Source organism: Oncorhynchus nerka, unplaced genomic scaffold (assembly GCF_034236695.1).
Source record: "Oncorhynchus nerka isolate Pitt River unplaced genomic scaffold, Oner_Uvic_2.0 unplaced_scaffold_1284, whole genome shotgun sequence".
Lineage (NCBI taxonomy): Eukaryota > Metazoa > Chordata > Actinopteri > Salmoniformes > Salmonidae > Oncorhynchus > Oncorhynchus nerka.
This window is the reverse complement of record NW_027040060.1, coordinates 113885-138303: the sequence shown is the minus strand read 5'-3', so window position 1 is coordinate 138303 and position 24419 is coordinate 113885. Positions and strand designations below refer to the sequence as shown.

At 45.4% G+C, this 24419-nt stretch overlaps 1 protein-coding gene across 1 annotated transcript in view; it reads right to left on the bottom strand.

Moving 5' to 3' along the window:
* The window catches only part of LOC115123199 (RNA binding protein fox-1 homolog 3-like), a 104997-nt gene that overhangs the window by 1538 nt on the left and 79040 nt on the right, over positions 1-24419 (bottom strand). Inside the window, exons 3-10 of the mRNA XM_065015773.1 lie at positions 19590-19733; positions 15968-16021; positions 13672-13764; positions 12724-12784; positions 12567-12620; positions 6937-7069; positions 5755-5794; positions 653-711 (exon numbers count right to left, since the gene is read on the bottom strand). Of these exons, the coding sequence (XP_064871845.1) occupies positions 653-711; positions 5755-5794; positions 6937-7069; positions 12567-12620; positions 12724-12784; positions 13672-13764; positions 15968-16021; positions 19590-19733 (638 nt within the window). The remainder of the gene's footprint in view (positions 1-652; positions 712-5754; positions 5795-6936; positions 7070-12566; positions 12621-12723; positions 12785-13671; positions 13765-15967; positions 16022-19589; positions 19734-24419) is intronic.

Sequence of the window (24419 nt, the reverse complement as noted above, 5' to 3'; positions counted from 1 at the left end):
GTCCAATTTCTGCTCCCTCCGAGCACGGCTGCTCATAATTCACAGTGGGTGAGGCCAGATAAATCTCACATTATCGATATGATCTTCAGGTTCTCAGGCAGGGTGTACGTTATCACAAGTGACATGCTCAATCCCTCCCAGATTAGATTCCCAAACCAGCCCACATCCAGCCTGACTTTGAAGGCCCGAATGAATCAGCCACACCTCCTCAAACGGAGCACACCTGAACCCGAATGACATCAGTCAGAAGTGATAGAGTCCCTGCCCAGCCATCCCTCTCTCCCTCTCTCCCTTCCTCGCGCAGACCGCAGGCCATTCATAAATACAGTTGATATGCCCTCTCGCCCATCAAAGGCAGAGAGGCATGGGATAGATCATCTTGTCGAACAAGGTTACTTTTTTGTGTGCTTTAGCCTGAGACCATAGTGGATCTCCTAATGGACAGTTCAATCTGAGGGAGGGTCACAACTCCAAAGTGAGTTTATCTCCACCCTTCTATGTGGGAGATACTTTGGAGAGTGGGGGAAAGGTTGAAGTCACCTGTCAGACCTTGTCACAACTTCTAATTGAATCCATCACAATATCAATGGTCTTCCAATTGTTCAAGTAATATTATGTGTTTTATGTTCTGCAGCAGGTGGAATGTACTCACCTGTCACTGTAGGCAGCAGTGGTGGTGGGCTGGGCGTATCGGTAGGCAGCGTAGCCCCCCTGTTGGAAACTCAGACAGTTACACACAGCATGTGTATTACCAGTATTGTCAAACAAATAATACAAGCATTTACTAAAAGATCCAACATCGGGTTTGAAACATTTTCCATTGTTGGGAACATTTCAAAACTGCATATTCTATTCATTTTTCAAGTATTCATATGAAAACATTCAAAAAGTCTCATTTCTTTAAATGGAAGAGTATGCACAGAGGCAAGGCAAGGTGCAAGACGCCCAGAACACAGCCAGAGGGAGCTGTTTAATATTTGGTAGCTGAGGCAGCGGAGAATGAGTGATCCCCTGTGAGACTGGGGAGGAGAGCCATGCGTTCCCTCTGTGGCACAGTGCATGACAGTAGGTGCACAACATGGTCCACATGAGAAAGAACAGAACAGTGGTGTGTTAACGCTCCCCAAATTCATCCCGCATTCAGAATGGGGAAGCAGCAACGGCCTGCTGCATTATTGAAGAGACCCCTTTATCTTTACACCTACTGTGTTGCACAGGAGCAAACCAAGACGTCCAGCGCCTTCAGAAACTATTCACACCCTTTGACTTTTTCCACATGCTGATGTGTTACAGCCTGAATTTAAAATGGATTGAATTGAGATGCTGTGAGATGCTGGCCTACAAACAATACCCCATGATGTCAAAGTGGAAGTTAGAAATGTTTACAATTTAATACAAAATAAAAGGCTGAAATGCCTTGAGTCAATAAGTATTCAACCCCTTTGTTATGGCAAGCCTAAATAAGTTCAGGAGTAAAAATGTGCTTAACAAGTCACATAAGTTGCATGGACTCATTCTGTGTTTAATAATAGTGTTTGACTACCTCACATCTCTGTACCCCACACATATAATCATCTGTAAATTCCCTCAGTCAAGTAGTGAATATCAAACACAGATTCAACCACAAAGACCAGGGAGGTTTTCCAATGCCTTGCAAAGAAGGGAACCTATTGGTAGATTGGTAAACATATAAAAGCAGGTACTGAATATCCCTTTGAGCATGGTGAAGTTATTAATTACACTATGGATGGTGTATCAACACACCCAGTCACTACAAAGATACAGGCGTCCTTCAGAACTCAGTTACCGGAGAGGAAGGTAGCCTCTCAGGGATTTCACCACGATGCCAACAGTTTTGAGTTTAATGGCTGTGACAGGAGAAAACTGCAGATAGATCAACAACATTGTAGTTAATCCATAATACTAACCTAATTGACAGAGTGACAAGAAGGAAATCTGTACAGAATAAAAATATTCCAAAACATGTATCCTGTTTGCAATAAGGCACTAAAGTAAAAACAATTTAAAGTAAAGAAATTAACTTTATGTCCTGAATTCAAAGCGTTAAGTTTCAGGCAAATCCAACACAACACATCACTGAGTACCTCTCCTCATATTTTCAAGCATGGTGGTGGCTGCATCATGTTATGGGCATGCTTGTTTTAAAGATACAAATAAACGGAATTGAGCTAAGTACAGGCAAAATTCTTGAGGAAAACCTGGTTCAGTCTGCTTTCCAACAGACACTGGCAGACAAATTCACCTTTCAGCAGGACAATAACCTAAAAGTTGCTTACCAAGATGACTTTGAATGTTCCTGAGTGGCCCAGATACAGTTTTGACTTAAATCAGCTTGAAAATATATGGCAAGACTTGAAAATGTCCGTCTATTAATGGTCAACAACCAACTTGACAGATCTTGAATCATGTTGAAGTAATTATGTGCAAATATTGTACAATCCAGATGTGCAAAGCTCTTAGAGACTTACCCAGAAAGACCAAAGATGATTCGAACATGTGTGAATACTTCTAAAAACATGTTTTCACTTTGTCATTATGGGGAAAAATATATATATATTTAATCCATTTTGAATTCAGGCTGTAACACAACAAAATATGGAATGAGTCAAGGGGTTTGAATACTTTCTTTATTTTTTAGTGTTTGGGAAGTCAGGACCTGTGTATTAATTTGCCTGAGTGGGAGAAGGAATTAAAAACTTCATTGGGGAGAGCAGTCATTACTCCAACTGAAAAATGAAGCTGTTCACCTACTGTTTTTCTATTAGCACCAATGGAGCATTGGCCCATCTCCATCCTACGGTGGGTATATAGGTGGTAGTGCTGAGAGTGCTTTTTGAGGTCGGTTCGGTTTCGGTTTGATTATTAAAAAATAATCACAGTTTTCCATGACGATTTTTTTTTAAACATTAAATGCACTATTTATTGTGTGGGAACCTATTGGTAGATAGATAATGGTGTAACAACACAGAATGGAAAACAATGAATAAAAGTCCCATGATGGTAGTAACTTTACCACTTATTCATGTTTTATTCAGATGACTTTACTTTAATAATATATTTTAGTTGTTGTTTATATTTTTTTGTTTTATTTTGATATCTTTTCTATATCATTTCATCATTTATATCATTTCATTATAACTTTTCTATTTCTCCTTGAGCTGCTGTCTGACAAAATCACTGTTTAAATAGTTCTTCCGGAAAGTAAACAAGGCAGGACTTACCTGGCACTGAATAGGAAACACCGTACACCTGGGTTAGCGTGAATGCACCTAAATATCAATCACTTAGATCATATATTTTCAGGTAGCCAAACCTCCCCTAACCCGGACGACAACTAGGCCAATCTCCTGCGTTGCCCCACGGCGCACGTCTTCTGTCTCTTCTAGTCCCTCTCAGTGCACCCACACAGACCGGACAAGTAGGTGGTTTTATTTTACCCTATTTCTTTCTGTCTCTTTGAGTCCCTCTGTCTGACCCAAAATCAATGTTTTAATAGTTCTTCAAAGTAAACAAGGCATACTTTTATGACTGCTGAATCCAAATGTCAACCACTTAGACCATGTATTTTCAGGTAGGTGGTTACTCCACGTCTTCTGTCTCTTCTAGTCCCTCTCAGTGCACCCACACAGACCGGACAAGTAGGTGGTTAATTACCCACGTTTTCTGCTCTGAACTATGTAGAATATTGGCCTGTTGGAAACTACAACTCCCTCCTACACCGCACAGTTCGGGCTTGATCTGATTAATCTATAGAGAAACTGCGCAAAGTGTGCATTGAGCTCACAGAAATAAAAAGGGGGAAAAATAACCAACATTTCAGTTAATCGCTCAGCACTAATAGGAGGCTGGTAATAATACTGGTTTTCTATTAGTCCAAAGGCGAGCTACACTACCGTGGAGATGGAACGTCTAAGGACTGTGGCCAGGGCTCTTTGGGGAATCAGGTCAGAGGGCAGATGGGCCAGGCGCTGTATTTGAGTCATCCTCCCTGCCCACGGAGGCAGGAAGTCATGGCTAAGGCCAGGCAGAGGAGTTCCTGTGGGATGGCCATGCCCTGGGACAGTGCTGCTGATTACAGCAACAAAACCCAACAACACACAGACACAATAAATCACTTGCACACATCAAATCCTGCCCACAAATCCTGCCCACAAAGTGCAACACATTTGTTATTGTGTCTCATTTACAATTGCGCCTGGCCAAGATAAAGCAAAGCAGTTCGACACATGCAGTGTGTGTGCAATGAATACAATGAATAGATCCATTCCTAATATACTCCCTGTGAAGCAGGGTCTCATGTTGTAGTATCATCCTGGATGATCTTTTTAATGGCAAGTGCTTCAGGACTGTTGAAATGAATGGAATTTGACTAGGTCATGACAGTGACAGACATGGCTACTGTCTTCTGAATGATAGTGGAGGACAGAGAGGCTTGTGGGACTTGCTGTTGTTGTCACAGGAGACCTCTGGGTTCACTCCGGCAGTTGAAGTCGTTCAGTGTCCGTGCAGTGGCCACTGCCAAAACTAATGTCAGTAAGCACAGGGGAAAGGCTGACGGCTTGAGCGATGGGGCGAGATACCCCAGGACTGGTCAGAGGGCACTGAGACCCAGGGCTTAGCTGGAGGTGAGGAGAGGAGGGAGGGAGGGAGGGAGGCCAAACGCCCAGGGCCGACAGGACCACATTAAGCCACTTTTCCTCTACACTGTTCCCTCCGCTGGTGTCGCTAACAGCCACTCACAAACAGTGCTACGACATGGGGCTTTGTTTGAGCCATATATCATTGTGGAGTCCAGCACTTTTGTTCCCAGACACCGGCTCTTTGCTCATATGCAGACAGGGTTAAAGTAGGAGGCAATCAGTAGCACTGTTGTCTGTGCCTGCTGTCATTTCCCTATTGCAGAGGACAGAGAGGCAAAAAAAAACTACAGATTCAAACGGCAAATAACATCCCCCATAAACGCTTGGACTGCTGTCAAACTGGGGCAGTCTGGTAATTTCAGCATTATCTCCACAGCGTCCCGCTTTTCTCTGTGAAGGGCAGCGTGCACTGGGGCCGGCCTGACGCTGTGTGTGCTGTGGCCCCTGCCTGCATGAACAGCCCCAGAGGGAAGCTTAATCCCTTTATCTTCCTCCGCTCCTCTTATCTCTCACACCGTGATGGCTTGGAGGCACACAGGCCCACTAAGGCCCCACACAACACAGGCCCACTAAGGTCACCCATGCAGGCCCACTAAGGCTCCACGCAGGCCCCCTAGGCCAGACAGAGAGAGGGTTGTCCCCACCCTGACACACAGAGACAGTCAGGCATGCATGCTACACACACACACACACACACACACACACACACACACACACACACACACACACACACACACAGAGACAGGTACAGGTACAGATAAAGGGCGGAAACAAGCCACCTCCAAAAGCCATTTAAAGGGGAGAGACGACCGACTTGACACGGGACACTGAGCTCGGATCTGTCTGTTTGCCAAAGTCTGACATCATAAGAGAGAGAGGGAGAGGAGGGAGGAGCTGAGGGGGTTTTAAATTTTGTTGTCGGGTTTCTTGGCACGGCAGAGAGATGCCTAATCGACGCGGGCTTGGCAGAGAGGCAGGGGGAACGCTGGGGGCTGCAGAGATGGTGTTTTAGTCTCCAGGGCTGGCTGCTTTTGTCTGCTTTACTTCTGTTTCATCTGAGCACGCAGAGAGAGAAAGAGACAACGGTACTTACATAGATTTCTGCTCCGTAGAAGCCATCCTGGTACACCACTCTGTGAAATGAGAGAGCAATGGTGGAGAGGCCTTAGTTCATCTGGGTTCTGTGCAGTTTTATATGCAGACAGATTGGATCAGCACACTGATGTTTAGAACCTAGCCTATTCCAATGAGAGCAAGTCAAGCAGACATCTGCATGGTGGAAAACAAGAGTGATGGAAGTGGCTCTGCACGTCTACAGGGTCAGCTCTTACCGGCTGCTGCGCAACACAAATAATGAATGACATATTAAGGGGGGAAATGCAGCCATTTCACAACTCCCATGAAATGTTCTGCTCTGGAAAAAATAAATAAATTGTATTTCCAGTCACTGCAGTGTTGTCAGGGGAGGGAGGTAAAGGTGGAGGGGGAGGGGGAGGTAAGGAAGGAGGAAGATGAAAGGGAAGGAGGGATGAAAGAGGAGGTGGGGAGAGGTGGTGGGGAGCAGGGAAGGAGCACGGAGGTGGGGACATGATGCTAACATAGGGACAGGAGTGGAGAGGAGAGGATGGGAGACGAGAGGAGGTGGGGAGAGAACCCAAGAGTGGGGAGAGGGAGGAGGTGGGGAGGGGACCCAGAGTCCTAGGACCCGAGGAGAGGAGGTCTTCATCACTGGAGCAAGGAGTTGTGGAGAGGAGGGAGGGGAGGAACCCAGTGGGAACCCTCCCCTGGGTGGGAGTTGTAGGGGAACCCCTAGGACCTGTCTTCATCCCCCTCCCCTCCCCTCTCTCTCTCTTTCCTCTACTCATCACTCATCGCCACAGACAGGCCCTGATCTAATCACAGATAGCCAGGCAGCCAAGCTAGGCCTATGGTTAGCTGGACCTCTCCTCTCCCCTACACTCCCATTGCCACCCAGACAGGCAGACAGCCAGGCAGGCAGTGTGCAGATATAAGAGAGGAGTGTGAGGCTGAATGCTTCACATCAACCAGGAGATCATCACAGTCCAGTGAGACCTGCCCAGTAACATGCTATCTCTGCTTTCTATAGCTCCCTATGGCTTTGATATTCATCCTTTGGAACACACATCATACATGTACACACACACACACACACACACACACACACACACGCGCACACACACGCACACACACACGCACACACGCACACACACACACACACACAGACAGACAGACAGACAGACAGACAGATACTCACGCTCCATAGGCTGGAATAGGTGGTGGTGGAGGTGCTGTGCGGAAGGTGTTGTACACAGCCCGCCCCCGGCCTCGCAAGTGGGCACCCCTATAGGCCACCGTAGCCCCTGTGGCTGGGTAAGGGAAACCTGTTACTGTGGAGAAACACATAGGAAGGAGGACTTTAGAGAGATGGAATGTTGGCATTGCTTACCTTACTGACAGAACACATTATATAAAGACATGTGGCAGTGGTTTCTCCTATGACAGAATACATTAGGGAAAGACAAGGAAACATTAGATGTAATCTTTTCTGGGTGTGCCTCATCGAGCACTCTCCCCTTCCCCAACCCACTGCTTTGTGCCGTACTCAGCAAGGATCCACATTTGCTGTACGCATCCTTCCTGACGCCGCCTGCCACCGCCTCCCTCGCCACCCAGGGCTAGCCTTGAAACACAGCCTGGTAATGGATGCAATCCCACTAGTTCCACACTGTGGCTTCCACCTGGTTGAGGCAACAGTATGCTAGCTGAGGGGGAAGGTTTTTATAGGTTGTTGTTGGTAGGTAAGGGGCAGTGTTGTGTGGTGCTGTAGTCCAGACAGAGACAGGCGGGAGATGTGCTGTGCAGCTGGATGTGCAGGTCCTGGGGGAGCACGGAGCAGATGGGCTGGATGGCGGGACCACTGAGTCCCAAACATCCGACTGACCAAATCCCACACCCCATCTGTGACTCCTCCCAGCCTATCACAGCCCCACGCTTTTACTCCAGCAGCGCTTAACAGAAAATGGTGATGGGTGGGGGTGGGGGTGTTGGGGGAGGTGCCAGGGTCAGTAATATAAGTTCCATGGTTACAGATTAGAGGACAAGCCTCTGGGCTGAGAGATCCCCAGATCTCTCCTTAACCTTCAATCAGCCCAGTCACTGTCTGATTATGAACTGCAACGCTGCATACAAACACATATCTCTCTCTCTCTCTTTTTTTATTTATTTTATTTCAGTTAAGAACAAATTCTTATTTTCAATGACGGCCTAGGAACAGTGGGTTAACTGCCTGTTCAGGGGCAGAACGACAGATTTGTACCTTGTCAGCTCGGGGGTTTGAACTTGCAACCTTCCAGTTACTAGTCCAACGCTCTAACCACTAGGCTACCCTGCCGCCCCACCTCTCTCTCTCTCTCTCTCTCTCTCTCTCTCCTCTCTCTCTCTCTCTCTCTCTCTCTCTCTCTCTCTCTCTCTCTCCTGCTCTCTCTCTCTCCTCCTGCTCTCGCACTAGTCTCCCCCTCTCCTCCCTCCTCTCCATCACAACACTGCTACCCCATCACTTCTATTATTCTTCATCCTCCTCATCTCCCCTGGACTGATTCATTCATTACCGTGACATGTTTTGGGTGAATTCATCACAGGCCTCCAGTCTGCAGTGAGGCTGGGGTTTAAATGTGTAGGAAAAGGAGGAGGTGATGGGGGTATATAGGGAGGAGCAGGAGATCAGACATACAACACATTCATAACACTACAAATTATCTTCCAATGGACTGGAAAAACTAGCACCTAGTGATTTTACAGTAAGTCTGCAATGGAGTTATATGATACCTCGTATAGAAGCACTCCTATGCACTGGTATAGAATTTCGCCTGGAGGACAATGACCATTACGGCTGGCTGTATGTAGTGTAATGTAGTGTTAACTCTGCAGGTGGATGGGATTGGGAAGCTTCCTAATGAACGGTACACACCAGCAACCCTGCTGACAGGGAGACAAATTAGTGGTGCTTTTAAAAACACGAACAGCCAGGTTTAATGTCTGACGCCACTAACATCTCCCTCCATTAGGGGCTCCAAACATATTCAACGCCTGCATCTCATTTGGGCGGGAAACGCCCCTATTTCCTCCAGAGCAGCCGGGGCACTTTGTTTGCTGCCGACGCAGCAGCAATAGACTGGTAAGAATCACAAGGTGGCCCTTTCGCTTTGGTGATTTATAATGCTGACCTTGACATTTAAATGAGTCTCTTTTTGGGAGTCTGACATATAGGCTCAGCAGCTAAAGGGCAAATACAATCCTCTTTCATATTTTCAGGGTGTTTTTTTTCTCCCTTGTACAAATCGCTAGCTTTTTTGGGGCTCCAAATCTTCTATTTCCTTATTTTAGGTATAGGGGGGGTGTTGTATTCAATCTGCGTGCTATGATATATGTGAATGTAAACTCATAATGAGTTGGCGATAGGCTACACTGCTTCAATAATAACCCATAAATCAAAAGCTGTTGTCACACTTTGGTAAACCCATGAAAAGCAACAACAGCTACAGCGGCGTATGGGAGCACAAACCTGGTCTAGCCACCAAAGTCAAACACCTTTCTGAGAGAGAGGATGGATGGCTGGGGAAACCTGGAGTAATGTGCTGGAGGGCGACAGGGTCACACCGCACCTCATATGTCAAATGTGTCAAGTTGAGGGGAGCTCAATACCTTTACACAGCAAGCCAGCCAGTCGGACCTAACCTCTCCTAATCCTGCTCTGTGCAAATGATGGGGTCAAAACCAGCCTTGTAAAAAAACACCAACATTTTTCACAATGTTCATCTCTTTAATGCGTCCTGCTCAAATAAATCTGTGGAATGAGCACTTAATCTAAGCACTGGGGACCCAAAATAGCTTAATCTAATCAAGCCACAGGAGCTTAATTATCCCCTCAACAATGAGAGGATCTGTCCAGATATATTAAGATGACAATTAGCCTTTCTATTCTGTCATTTACTCAGCTGGTGGCTTTCAGACGGTCCACACCAAACTTCACCTTTGGAAGTGAAAACATCAAGAGCTCTACTCATCTCCTTCTATCCCCTTAGGAATTAGTAGCAGAGAGAGAAGAAGGGTCTCTCTGACTCGTACAGTGCTTGTTTGAAATGGATTCCCCGATTCGTGTAGGCAGGCAGAGCTGCTTGGTAGCTGTCCATGGTCCTGAAATTGACACACCATGCAATAGAAAATACTAGGAAATAAACCATTGAAATACATCCAACCATCATTCATGGGTTGAGGTATTACATAATATTCATATTTTCATAGTAATATAAATTTCTCCCTGAAAATGTCTTTCTACGAAAATATCCCCATACTAGACAATGCTATCTGTCTCTGCCCTAACATCCCCCCACCCCCAGTCCATTTGAGTGGGAACCTAATGCGCCTGCTGTTCACAGGACCCCTCCACAGCCCCCTTACTGAGGGCTCCAGGGAAGGTTTGGGTTGCAGGGGAGAGGAGGCAGGAGGCAGCCGAGGACACGGGCCCGGGGGTACACACCACAGGGCTGGCGCCGCCACTTCCCCAGTCACCGCCATGCAGCCTCCCATCAGTAGGAGGAGCCAGTGTACCCTGCCAGAGGTTAAGAGTGGGGAGACTGCGTGAAGCTCTCATCCCTCATTCTCCTGAATGGGTTTTGAGGACAATAAACCTGTAGCGCCAGGACGAATGGAGACGGAGTGCGCTGTCACCACGCCACGATTTATGGCTCCCAATTTCACTGATCTCCCGCACAGAAATGAGGACTGATAAACAGTGATTAATCACCATTACATCCCATTTCACTCCCACCCAAAGTATATTAAATGTAGTCATGATTATTCAAGAATAACTCCATGGATGGAACCACTAAAATGTGTTTCTTCATTTGGGGTCATAACAAAATGATCAAAAACATGGTCAGCTGTTTTTTAAAGGCTAACCTGTTGGCTCCTAGTTAGGTTTCTTGTTACAGAAATGTATCTCTTATTTATGTTTCCCATCTCCCCAGCTGGCAAGCATATGTTGTCGTTTAGGCTTGGCAAACTTCAGTGCTATGTCAAGACGTCTTGAAAAATTAGCAGCCAATAAATCACCATCGCCCCCCCGCTTTCCCCCTGCCTGGAATGGTGGTCCACATTCCCTCTGATTTATTACATGATTTGGGCTAGTGTGCTTGTATGTGTGTGTATCCGTGTGTGTGTATCCGTGTGTTGTGTGTGTGTGTGTGTGTGTCCGTGTGTGTGTGTGTGTGTGCTGCATAGGTCAGAATATGTCTGTATAGAAATGTGAGAATCTATGAAAAACTGTGTTGTGAATATATTTAAACATATCTTGTATTCATTTGTATGTGATCTGCATGATTTTGAATGCATCTGAGGAATTCATGAGGAGTGTGTTTGTGTGTGTGTATTGGGAAAGGGATGATGTGTGTGTGTGTGGGGGGGGGTGTAATTGTCAAGGGAAGATGGCGTTGGAACCGGGGGAGCGGTGGGAGGAGGGTGAGGGGGTTGAGGAGGAGGGTGAGGGGGTCTGGAGATTAAATAAAAATGATAGATGACTGCTTTCTGTCATAGACAGTTATTTAGAGGTTCGCCGTAAAGCTGTCCGGGGAATGAACAGATTTTAGTCTAATGAGCAGAAAGGAAAGCCGTTAAAGTGGCGCGATGTGCTCAGCACTTCTTCCAAATGAAATAGTACCATTTCCCCCTCATTAAAATGCAAAGGGTTCATATAACATACAGCAATAAATGTGGCATGTAGAGGGAGAGAGATAGGGAAAACCCCACTGAGCTTGTCTCAAGCCTCCATTACCCTGACCATGAGGAATACCAGCCTTCCACAGGGAAGGTGCCAACAATATCGCTCACTCAATCTCCCTTATTCGGTTAGCTCTGTAAAAGTCAATCTGGCGCACTTGGCAAATCCATCCACGGCAGCAGCCTCCCCAATCTGATAACAGTTTGCTGGGGCGGCTTGGTCTTAAAATATTTTTTCGGCTTTACAGTGCACACCCCACAAACAATTGCTCAGGCTGCCTCCACTCTCTCTGTGAGGCTTGGATCATCCACTTCTTATCTGGCCCACAATTGTATTCCAGATCCACTTTGATCTACAGAGAATTGTGTGTTAGAAGCAGGTTGAGACTGAGCCAGATTCTAATAAAACCAGTGGGTAGATGTCAATTGGGTCTGTCTGATAGAAACACTGCTAGAGTGTAGTAGAGTTAGATTGGTGCTAGACTAGAGGAGTGTAGTAGAGTTAGATTGGTGCTAGACTAGAGGATTGTTGTAGAGTTAGATTGGTGCTAGACTAGAGGAGTGTAGTAGAGTTAGATTGGTGCTAGACTAGAGGAGTGTAGTGTAGTTAGATTGGTGCTAGACTAGAGGAGTGTAGTAGAGTTAGAGTGGTGCTAGACTAGAGGAGTGTAGTAGAGTTAGATTGGTGCTAGACTAGAGGAGTGTAGTAGAGTTAGATTGGTGCTAGACTAGAGGAGTGTAGTAGAGTTAGAGTGGTGCTAGACTAGAGGAGTGTAGTGTAGTTAGTGTGGTGCTAGACTAGAGGAGTGTAGTAGAGTTAGATTGGTGCTAGACTAGATGAGTGTAGTGGAGTTAGATTGGTGCTATACTAGAGGAGTGTAGTGTAGTTAGTGTGGTGCTAGACTAGAGGAGTGTAGTAGAGTTAGATTGGTGCTAGACTAGAGGAGTGTAGTAGAGTTAGATTGGTGCTAGACTAGATGAGTGTAGTAGAGTTAGATTGGTGCTAGACTAGAGGAGTGTAGTAGAGTTAGATTGGTGCTAGACTAGAGGAGTGTAGTAGAGTTAGAGTGGTGCTAGACTAAAGGAGTGTAGTAGAGAAGGATCTCCTACCAGCATACAGTTCAGGACCATAGACAGCACCCACCACAGGGTTCAGCTTCCAGCCTATGGAGAGAGAGAGAGAGGAGAGAAGCCCAAACTAGTAAATATTGTCATTCATGTACAGTATCTGAACAAAGTTGTAGCTTAAACAAGAGGCAGATCTTACCATTTGTGTACGGGTTGGCAACTTTTTTGTTTGTCATCACTCTTGCTGTTGCATTATTCACCTGTTCCCCCAAAAACAAAATGGTGCCACAGTTATAACATACCCTTCCAAAAGGCAGACCAAATGACTGGCAGAGAAATACCACACAAATTCAGTAAAATGTGTCAGAATTATGCAAATTACCATAGAGGTTCACAAGACTGGAGAGGTTAAAATAGCCAGAGGAGACAATGGCCTTGAATCACCTTTACATTAATTTATTCCTCATTTACATTTTCTTTTGAGATGATTCAATTACTGTAGCAAGTGGGAAAGCATGCACCAATTACCTACGGATATGAAAACAGGTAATTGGTTGGATAAATAAATGAATTCAAAAGAAAAACAAAAAGACAGACCCCTTAGATTTCCTCCATATTGACCTGATGGGAATGACTGAATAGGGGCCTTCATTTACAGTAAACAAGACCAAATGAAGAAAAAACACACAAAAAATGGTCAAGATCAAATTATGTCAACAGGGTGTGTTGGTAGGTAGTAGACAGGTCTTCTTTATCCAGACGTGACAGTGAGGTCCTTATGGGATGATGAGAGCATGCATTCCCTCTCCAGTCATAATGATGAACAATTTGCACATCCATCTTGACATGCATGGATTCCTAGTTCCGCTGAGTGCTTCCGACACATACCATTATGCATTATGCATGCACGCACACACACACACACACACACACACACACAACACACACACACACACACACACACACAACACACACACACACACACACACACACACACACACACACACACACACACACACACACACACACAGCGGGCATATGCTTATGTGCAGGTCTCTTGTGGGACAAAGGTGAGAGCAGAGGCATGGGAGAGGTCAGCAGGCAGGAGGCAGAAGAAGAAGAAGAAACAGGAAATAAGGAAAAGCACCTCTATTTTGCGTCCCTCTACGATTGTACCGTTTAGTTTCTCCCGCGCACGGTCGGCATCTGTGCTTGTTTCAAAAGTTACAAACCCAAAGCCCTAAGAGAGAGCCACGTGTGTCACCAGGCCAGTAAGACAGACAGGGACAGGAAGGTAGACAAGGACAGGCAGGTAGACAGGAAAGGAAGGTAGACAGGGACAGGAAGGTAGACAGGGACAGGAAGGTAGACAGGGACAGGAAGGTAGACAGGGTGGGTAAAAGATAGGGTAGGAGGGGGAGAGGAGGAAGGAGGGAAGGAGAAGGAGAGAAGGAGAGGGAGAGAAGAAGGAGAGGACTAGGTGAGCAGCAGGAAGTAGAGATGTATATAAGCGGTGTTATTAATTGTGTAGTTGTTAGTGAGACGTCAGGAACAGCAAAGAGAGATCCAAGGAGAGATAAGGATGACAGCCTCACAAACACTAACAAACCTGCCTGTTTTACCCAATTAAACACCCCAAACCACCTCTGGAGAATGTCTCTGAGCATCGCAGGCATTACACTCTGTTACGCAACATTATAGACTAATCATTATTGTGAAGACTTCAACAGGAGCCTTATGAAAAACAACCCCCAACCCCCATTGGAATGAGATGAAGTTGAGCACGGAAGGAATATTCATAAATTCTTCAAGCAATTTAGTTTAATTCCATCATCAACCATTTCTAATCCATTACAATAGCCAAAGAATGCACTGTAGAAATTAAATTAAGCCATATGTTGTCTCTTTTTCTTAGACACCATTATATTAGTATTCATCATTGTGCTGTGTCTAAAATGTGATGGGGCATTTACCATACTATCATGGTATTGGTTGGTAATAAAATAGCTATACATATCACCAACAACATATATACATTAATAAATCACATGCTACCTCTAGGAGGTGGAAGAAGGTGGCTTTACAATGGGGATGTCGCCTTTAAACTCACACCAAAATACCCTCCTCCCCATCCCCCATCTTCCACCCCCACGTGCCCCCTCCCCTGAGGGCTTTGTCACCAGTTTGAGTTATGGGGACTGGGAGACTGGGCCTGAGATCCATCACCAGCCTTCAGATATGCTGGCCCAACAAGTCCCAGTCCTTTGGTTTCTATATATACATATAGAGGGATGGGAGGGAGAGGGAGCCACGGCCAGGCTGATAATTGCTTGAAGATATATAATACATGTGAGAGATGGAGAGCATTGTGATCTTGTATGCATACACAGGATCTCTGAGCTCCATTCCTGGCATAAATAACACTGTAGCTGTCCTTGGGGAGAGGTGAGATAAAGATATAAATTCAAAAGGAATTGAGGGCAAAATTAATCCTTTGGACATTTTGCCCGACTATGGTTGTGGCCCCTCTATCTTTTTTTATCATGCACAAATAATTAGCTTACACGGAGGGAGAGTGGAGACACCATTTTTCAAAGGAGACAAACATATTGAATGCAAATTGCCAAAGCTTCATGAAAATAGATTGTTTATTAATGGCCTGCTAGGTTCATTATATAGCGCGCAGGGTGCAGGAGAGAGGCATCATGGGTAATGGCTTTGTAGGGCACAAACAATAAATGCTTGTTACAGCAGAGGAGGCAGCTTTATCCGGTGCTCAATCTTGACTGGCTGTGGGGGCTGAGTTGGAGCAGAGTATAGGTTCCTAGATGGAGGCTGGCTGCATACCTTATACAGACCCCAAACTACCAGGTAAGAGTGGGAATCGATCCCATTCATGGTTGAACACCCAGCTAGAGGAGTCTGTCTAATTTATGAATGGAATGCTCTGGAGCTTGGCACAGACGATTACATAAACAGAGGATGACCAGCACTGTGCTGTTTACACCAGAGGATGTTATATAGGACATGGTATAGAGCTACTGTACATGTATAGACACTGAGTCAGTTTTGGGGTGATGGTTCTATATTTGCTAGAGCACTTGATATTTGATCTGGGTTTACTATTAGTCTCTAAACTAGAGGTCTGTATTCCTGGTCCAGAGAGCTACAGTACTGGAAGTGCATTTTGAAACAGCTCAATAACAGATTGATTGATTGATTGATTGACAGGGGTAATGATTCCCCAACTGGAGCACAAAGCTAGAACAACAACCAAGGAGGCAGCAGAGAGAGGAGTTCATGCCTGAACGCAGTTCTCCAGCTCTCCAGGACCAGGCTTAGAGAGCAGTAGTCTGAGCCAATGTACACATGACACTAATGCCATCATTACTAAACAGAAGAAGTACATGGTAATGAAGCAGCTGGGGTTCTAGTTCACTTACCTTGGATCCTCGCTCATTAAAGATAATCTCCACATCTAGAATCTTTCCAAATTGCTGTGGCGAGAAAGGAGACAAGAGAGGAGATATTAAGTTATGAAAAGAGTAAGAAAACGGTTATTGTTGCCATGCCAAAATATTACAATTGTTTTGCAATGATATCAAATATATATTGTGATCTTATCAAATTATCTTTTTTAATGCAAAATAAAGTTTCTGTTTTATCTGTGTTATTTCTATGTCATGAAATCAATGATGTAAAAAACTGTTAAAACAAACATTGTAAAAACACAGTTAGAGTAACAGAAGATGTTTCACACAGAGAAAAGCTACATCAACATATAGCAAGGTGGTTGTTTATAAGGTTGTGTTGTGATGTGAAGCAGATCCTGAGGAAAACTCCTTTCCTCAAATCCATGAACCGATAGAGAGAGATAACTGATAGAGACGGAGATATAACAGAGATATAACCGATAGAGAGAGAGAGAAAACCGATTGAGAGAGAGAGAGAGAGAGAGAGAGAGAGAGAGAGAGAGAGAGAGAGAGAGAGAGAGAGAGAGAGTTAACTAGGCTTTGACATAAAGAGAGACAGACCATCAGGCTTCTGCCTGCCCAACAAACAGGTGGCTGAGCTGTCTCTCTATCTACACAGGTACCTGCCATTTTCTCTCTCTTTCTCCTCCTCTCTTTTTCTCGCTCTTTGTTGATGTGAGTGTGTGTTGTTTTCCCAGTGAACAGGACTCGAGGGATGGTCCCAAGGGGTTAACGTGCTCAAGCCTTTTTTAACAGGCTCCACTTCGGATCATTAGAAAACAGAGGAATGAAAGCCAATCGTAAGTTCCCCCTAATGAGTGGAGTGAGAGCCACTTTTAATTGCTGTCTACAATGGCCGTATTATTTCATTAAAAGTAATTACCCTGTCAAGCGGTCCGCATCGCCTTCATTTGGGCACAACAGGGAAGAAATAGGCCTTCCATGTGGTTGGCGCTCAATGGGAATGGATGGATCGTTTGACTGAGCCACTAATAGGGGTTAGGAAGAACCGGCTATTATCTGCCTGCTCCGGCCATAGGAGAGTGATGAGAGTGATGAGGGAAGAGGGCTGGTGGAGGAGCTGGGTTTATGGGCTGGTAAAACACATATGACATCCTTCATCCCCCAGGGGTCAAGTGCTGACCCCCACAATGCCTGAGAAAAAAAGTTGGAGTTATTTATGACCTTCCCAACAGACAACGCCAGGGGCGGCCCAGCCCAGGCCACAAACTACAGTACATCTTGTTCATCTGGGATTTCAATTCTACATAGTTCCCCTCTCCACATCTGCCTCGTATGGTGCTCAGCTCTATTGATTCCAATTGTAGCACTTTACCGTACCCGGCTCCATCACACACAGGGGCATTTACATCCCAGTGTGATGCCCCTCTTCGCATGAGATGACAATGCTTCCCCATGCAATGTGCAGATGCTAATTGTTTTAACCAAGAGTAATGGGCTTGTGGTGTCGATTAATTAGTTTCTGGGGAAGTCATCTTAGTGGAATCCCACATGGCACTGGGGATCTCAGCCGCTCCCACACTCTCCTCCCTCCCTACAGCCCTCTCCGCCCCAGCTCAGCCCCAGCCCAGCGCAAACAGCTGCATCAGCACCAAAGCCAATAAACAATGGCATCAATTGGAGGGGTCTCAGGAGACAGAGACAGAGCTGGGGGACTGACGACACCTCCTTCCTTCCTCACCCCCAGATCAGCCATAGTAAACAATCAACATATCAATAAGGAAATGAGAAAAAGCATCCGTTGGGGAAAAATCATAGGCGCTATTTAATATTCCTACCTCAAGAACGCTTTTTTATGAGGCCTCGCTCATTCGCTCCACTTCCTATCTGAGATGCAAATGCATTTCTACACTGTGATCAACTGGAATGCAGAGCTACCAACCACGGATAGGGCACTGTATGTATCCCTGCTTCTGCTACGCTAAAACACCTGAATGCTGTGAGGAGGCTAGCTATCATTAGCATAATACAGCATGGTGTAGTGTAGCATGGTGTAGTAGTGCTGCTACTGTCTGAGAGTAGCAGAGTAGTGGCTGGTGAGATAGACTGGGGCTCAGTGTGAAAGCATGGGGGCCAGAGGTGTTTGTTCACTGAGAGCCCTCGTCAAGCAGCCGAGGAGGAGTACTGTTGAAGAACCCAGGAGCAGAATGAGGAGGACGCCCTCAAGCAGCACAGCATGGTGCGCCGCGCTACCCGAGCTAGCGCTAGCTTGGAGTGTTTTCCTTTCACTCCTCTAATCGCCCGCTCTCTCAAATATCACACTTTTCTAATCACTGATTAAGGTCTGCAGCAGTCGCCTTAATGAGTCTTTTATTCTGCGCCTCGTTAGTGACTCAGAGAGTCATCCTCTGCACCCTTAAACCCTACGGAGGGGTAGGGTAACTCTCAAACCATCCCTCCTTGTTTAGGGGCTAGCTAGAGTCTCTGTTAGCAGGTGCTAGCTAGTCTCTGTTTCAGCTCTATGCTGGTGGCTGATGGAGGGTCCCTGCTAAGTGTGCACGTCACTGGAGAACTGGAGAGAGGGGCTCTTCACAACCTGTGGGAGCAGATGGAGGTCCTGGGGGCTTGGCAGCAGCGCTGGGTTCGGCTGCACTGTGCTGGGTTCCACTGCTCCACCATTGACACATGCACCATCTCACCGCTGCCTTTCCTTTCACTCTCCTCTGCCTGCCTGTATGTCTGCAGGCTCTGCTCGTGTGTAACGGTAATGGTGTATTGAGCCCCTGGCGGCAGGGCAGCCATTAGAGCCAGAGGGATGGGGCTGCACACCACTGATCACATACACACAGACACAGGGTCATTGTGGAGGCCATATCCAGGGGTGGAGCCTGAGCTGAGCCGGCACGTTAATACAGCACAGACAGGATATCTCCTCTCCCAACCAGCAACCAGCTCAGCCCACAAACATCAATCCCAGGACCCAGCCACCGACTGCCCGGAAGTTAGGGAGGGGAGGGCTGCTGGGAGGGCCACTGTTAAATTTGCATCACATATCCATAAGCTGCACACACACGTCGGCCGGGCACACAAAGCCTCCGAGCTAATTACAGAGGCAATTTGGATTCTACAGGACCTGCTCCAGAGCTGGAAACAATAAACCCAACAATCAGACAGCACAGGAAGGAGAGAGAGAGAGAGACAGCAGCCATGTTGTCCAGTAATTTATTACGCCGTAGCCAGGGCTCTCCTGTAATTAATATCATCAGTTTGAAGTCCTCCATAATGATGAAAATTAACGCCTGTAGCTTATAATGACCTAAATTAGCGTGCAACATTCAAATTAGATTTTTGGCAATGATCCTGATTCGGATCCATTATAATTATATACTTTTTTGTTGTGTTAATTTGAAGGACTGGTGTGAAATGCGAGACAGAGAGGTTACACTTTCAGGGAAAAGAGAGTACACCTGTTCTGGGATCAGGATAAATGTGTGTTAATGTGACTTTCTAGAGAGAGAGAGAGAGAGAGAGAGAGAGAGAGAATACACACTCCAGGCAGGTACCATGATATGTGTGGGTGGGTAAAGAATGGTTTCCCCCAGTGAGTTCAGGGAGAGGGAAGGGAGCTCACCCCAAACATTTGCCGCAGGTCGGGGTCACGGAAGCGGAAGGGGATGTTGGAGACATGTAACCTCTTGGGCTGCTGCTTCTCCGAGGAGTCCGAGAGCTGCAGCTGGAGCTGCAGGGAGACCTCTGATTGCGTCACGTCATCTGTCTGCCAGAGGGAAACAACAACAGCAGAAAGACACAAGCAGCTCATTAGATCCTACTACTGTACCTTCGGGTCACATGGTGAGGGAGAAGAGAGACAGAGGGGGACCTGCTAACTAATTTACTTAGCGTCTGCTATTTTTCAATCTGGTGAGAAGCAGAAACGCTAAACAGCTGATGAATTATGGTTTAAAACCTGAGGTCATGCATTACAAATCTGCTTATTAATCTCTTGCACTTAGCTTCTGGAGCCACAAGAAAGAAAGATTGAGGGGTTTGACAGAAAGGCATGGATATAGATCCTAGCGCTTCTGACACATCTAGACTTGAGACACATTATTGGTGTTGTTTGCACAGAGGCCCAGAGCTCCTACGTTGTCGACTCCATCATTATGCGAATGCAGTGCTGACATTGTGATATAAATGACATGTCTGATGTCTATGACAAATCCCACTTAGTTCGTTCTCAGACAAGAGTGATGAATTTCAACATGGCTGCTGGCTTGTTTACTCAAACCGACCCAGTTTTAGAGGGAGAGGGTTTCACAAGATGTGTTTCCTGTAAAAACCTTCACTGGTCATCAGAACCATTTACCCTCTCCATGGAAGGATCATTAGGGACCAACTCTGTCTGCATAACAACAGATTGCATCATTTAAATGTGTTTACTAAAATTAAAACCAAGACCTCTTATAGACACTTCTGGCATTATGAAAAAATGAGAAAACTGGGGAAATGGGGGAAAGAAAAAGAGAGAGGAGTGAAATAGGGAGCGAGGCCTGGTTAGATTGAGAAGGAGTACAAAAGCTGTTTGAATATGATATGTAAACTCCAAGGTCCCCAGGGATGTGCTCCATGAGCAATGGCAAACACTCCATACTACACAGGGCTGGCTGGAGTCACATAGACATCCCCCGAGTACACACACACGCACACACACACAGACAGAGAGAGAGAGAGAGAGAGAGAGAGAGAGAGAAAGAAGGGGAAATAAGATAGTGAAGGATGACAGAGTGAAAAGAGAGAGGAACCTTAGATCGAGAGCAAAAAAGGCTGACAGATGTGCACATACAGACAAACACACGCAGACAAGCACACGCACTCGTACACACACACACACACACACACACACACACACACACACACACACACACACACACACACACACGTCACACACACACACACACACACGCACACGTACCCCACCATCTACCCTCCAACAACCCACTCCCTGCTCCAAGGCCGTCGGGTGGCTGCAGGCCCCTGGGTGATACATATCCCACCATTTAGGAAATGGGCTAGGGATTTATTCATTATAATTCATCATCACAGTATTATCATTATCATCATGATCGTAATGATGATCGCCTTTATTATTCTCATTATCATAATCACAATCTCCACTGTAATGGCCCTCATTTATTTGCTTTTATGGCCCATTCGGAGATGGTGACATACATTGTTAACACTGACAGTTGTTTGATTCAAGGTCCCACTTAGTCTCCCCTCCAGCCATCCAGGTAGGGCACATTGGTGACGGAAGGTCTGAAAGCCCTGTGTTCAGTGATGTTCAGTGATGTTAAGCCATGTTCAGAGGTTATCATGTGGAGAAGGGCACAGGAGCCAGTGTAGGGGTGAGCTGGGCTAGCTCCAGTATCAGACTGGTAGAGTAGTGTAGGAGTGAGCTGGGCTAGCTAGTTCCAGTATCAGAGTGGTCGAGTAGTGTATGGGTGAGCTGGGCTAGCTAGTTCCAGTATCAGACTGGTAGAGTAGTGTAGGGGTGAGCTGGGCTAGCTAGTTCCAGTATCAGACTGGTAGAGTAGTGTAGGGGTGAGCTGGGCTAGCTAGCTCCAGTATCAGGCTGGTAGAGTAGTGCAGGTGTGAGCAGGGCTAGCTAGTTCCAGTATCAGACTGGTAGAGTAGTGGAGGGGTGAGCTGGGCTAGCTAGTTCCAGTATCAGACTGGTAGAGTAGTGGAGGGGTGAGCAGGGCTAGCTAGTTCCAGTATCAGACTGGTAGAATAGTGGAAGGGTGAGCTGGGCTAGCTAGTTCCAGTATCAGACTGGTAGAGTAGTGGAAGGGTGAGCTGGGCTAGCTAGCTCCAGTATCAGACTGGTAGAATAGTGGACGGGTGAGCTGGGCTAGCTAGTTCCAGTATCAGACTGGTAGAGTAGTGGAGGGGTGAGCTGGGCTAGCTAGCTCCAGTATCAGACTGGTAGATTAGTGGAGGAGTGAGCTGGGCTAGTTAGCTCCAGTATCAGACTGGTAGACTAGTGGAGGGGTCCTCTAACTGGCAAACCTTCAGATCCACTTTTACTTCACACAATTCTTCCATACTGTGAGCAGGGCTAGCTAGCTCCAGTATCAGACTGGTAGACTAGGGGTGGGGTGAGCAGGGCTAAAATGAATACTTTGGTAAATATTTTGCTCCAGTATCAGACTGGTAGAGTAGTGGAGGGGTGGAGTGGCAGGTGACCAAGTGAAACGGGAGGAAGGGGTCATCAGTGTGCCATGTCCTCCTGTGCTAGAGGTTAATAGCCTGAGTATCCATGTTGGGTCCCAGGGTGACACACGGCAGACAGATGCCAGACTACTGTGGAGGGTGACAAGGCACTTGGGACCGCGGGTCAATCTGTTTCATCGGTCACACATGACTCTATCAACCTTTACCGTATGCTACCAGACTGCACAACGACTGACTCACTGTCCTGTCCTCCAGCTTAGCTACTGGCTTCTTATGATTGGGTTCCTCTAGCTGTGTGTTAGCAAACCTTCAGATCCATACTGACTAGAGGTAAATACGACTGGCACTCATACACCTACAGCTATTTAACCCAGACTCCATCTGTGGATCTCTGTGTTTCTGCCAGTGAGTTTAGTGCCCTTGTCTCTCCATTGCTTCTCCTGAGGGATCATCTGGATCCAGGCTGGTTGGGAGAAGGTGAGATGGTTACAGTGTAAAATAATGACATGTGCATTACCATATGACAGGGGTCTTCAACCTTTTCTTGCCCAGGGATTCCCTCCCAGGCAACCGGCAATACCCATCACACGTTAGCAAAGACATCTTGTCTTATCATCCGGTGAATGTTAATGGAAAGGAAAAGTTATCAACATTTTAAAATTAATACATTTAGTATTTTGACCTCCTCACATTATAATTGGAAGAGGAAGTGTAAACTCTTGTGTGTAAACTTGTTGTATGTACTGACATGTACTGTATGTGTAACTGATAGATGCACACACACACACTACATGTTCATGTTTTTACACACACACTACATGTTCATGTTTTTACACACACACTACATGTTCATGTTTTTACACACACTACACATGTTCATACTCAGATATGATCCTGATGACACACTACATGTTCATGTTTTTACACACACTACATGTTCATGTTTTTACACACACACTACATGTTCATGTTTTTACACACACACTACATGTTCATGTTTTTACACACACACACACACTACATGTTCATGTTTTTTTACACACACACACACTACATGTTCATGTTTTTACACACACACTACATGTTCATGTTTTTACACACACACTACATGTTCATGTTTTTACACACACTACATGTTCATGTTTTTACACACACACTACATGTTCATGTTTTTACACACACACACACAAATACATGTTCATGTTTTTTACACACACACACTACATGTTCATGTTTTTACACACACACTACATGTTCATGTTTTACACACACACACTACATGTTCATGTTTTTACACACACACACACACTACATGTTCATGTTTTTACACACACACTACATGTTCATGTTTTTACACACACACACACACACATGTTCATGTTTTTACACACACACTACATGTTCATGTTTTTACACACACACTACATGTTCATGTTTTTACACACACATGTTTTTAATGTTTTTACATGTTCATGTTTTTACACACACACTACATGTTCATGTTTTTACACACACACACACTACATGTTCATGTTTTTACACACACTACATGTTCATGTTTTTACACATGTTCATGTTTTTACACACACACTACATGTTCATGTTTTTACACACACACTACATGTTCATGTTTTTACACACACTACATGTTCATGTTTTTACACACACACTACATGTTCATGTTTTTACACACACACTACATGTTCATGTTTTTACACACACACATATGTTTCATGTTTTTACACACACACTACATGTTCATGTTTTTACACACACACTACATGTTTTTACACACACACTCATGTTTTTTTTACACACACACACACTCTACATGTTCATGTTTTTACACACACACTACATGTTCATGTTTTTACACATGTTCATGTTTTTACACACACACTACATGTTCATGTTTTTACACACACACTACATGTTCATGTTTTTACACACACTACATGTTCATGTTTTTACACACACACTACATGTTCATGTTTTTACACACACACACACACACACTACATGTTCATGTTTTTACACACACACTACATGTTCATGTTTTTACACACACACTACATGTTCATGTTTTTACACACACACTACATGTTCATGTTTTTACACACACACACACACACTCTACATGTTCATGTTTTTACACACACACTACATGTACATGTTTTTACACACACACACACACACACACTACATGTTCATGTTTTTACACACACAC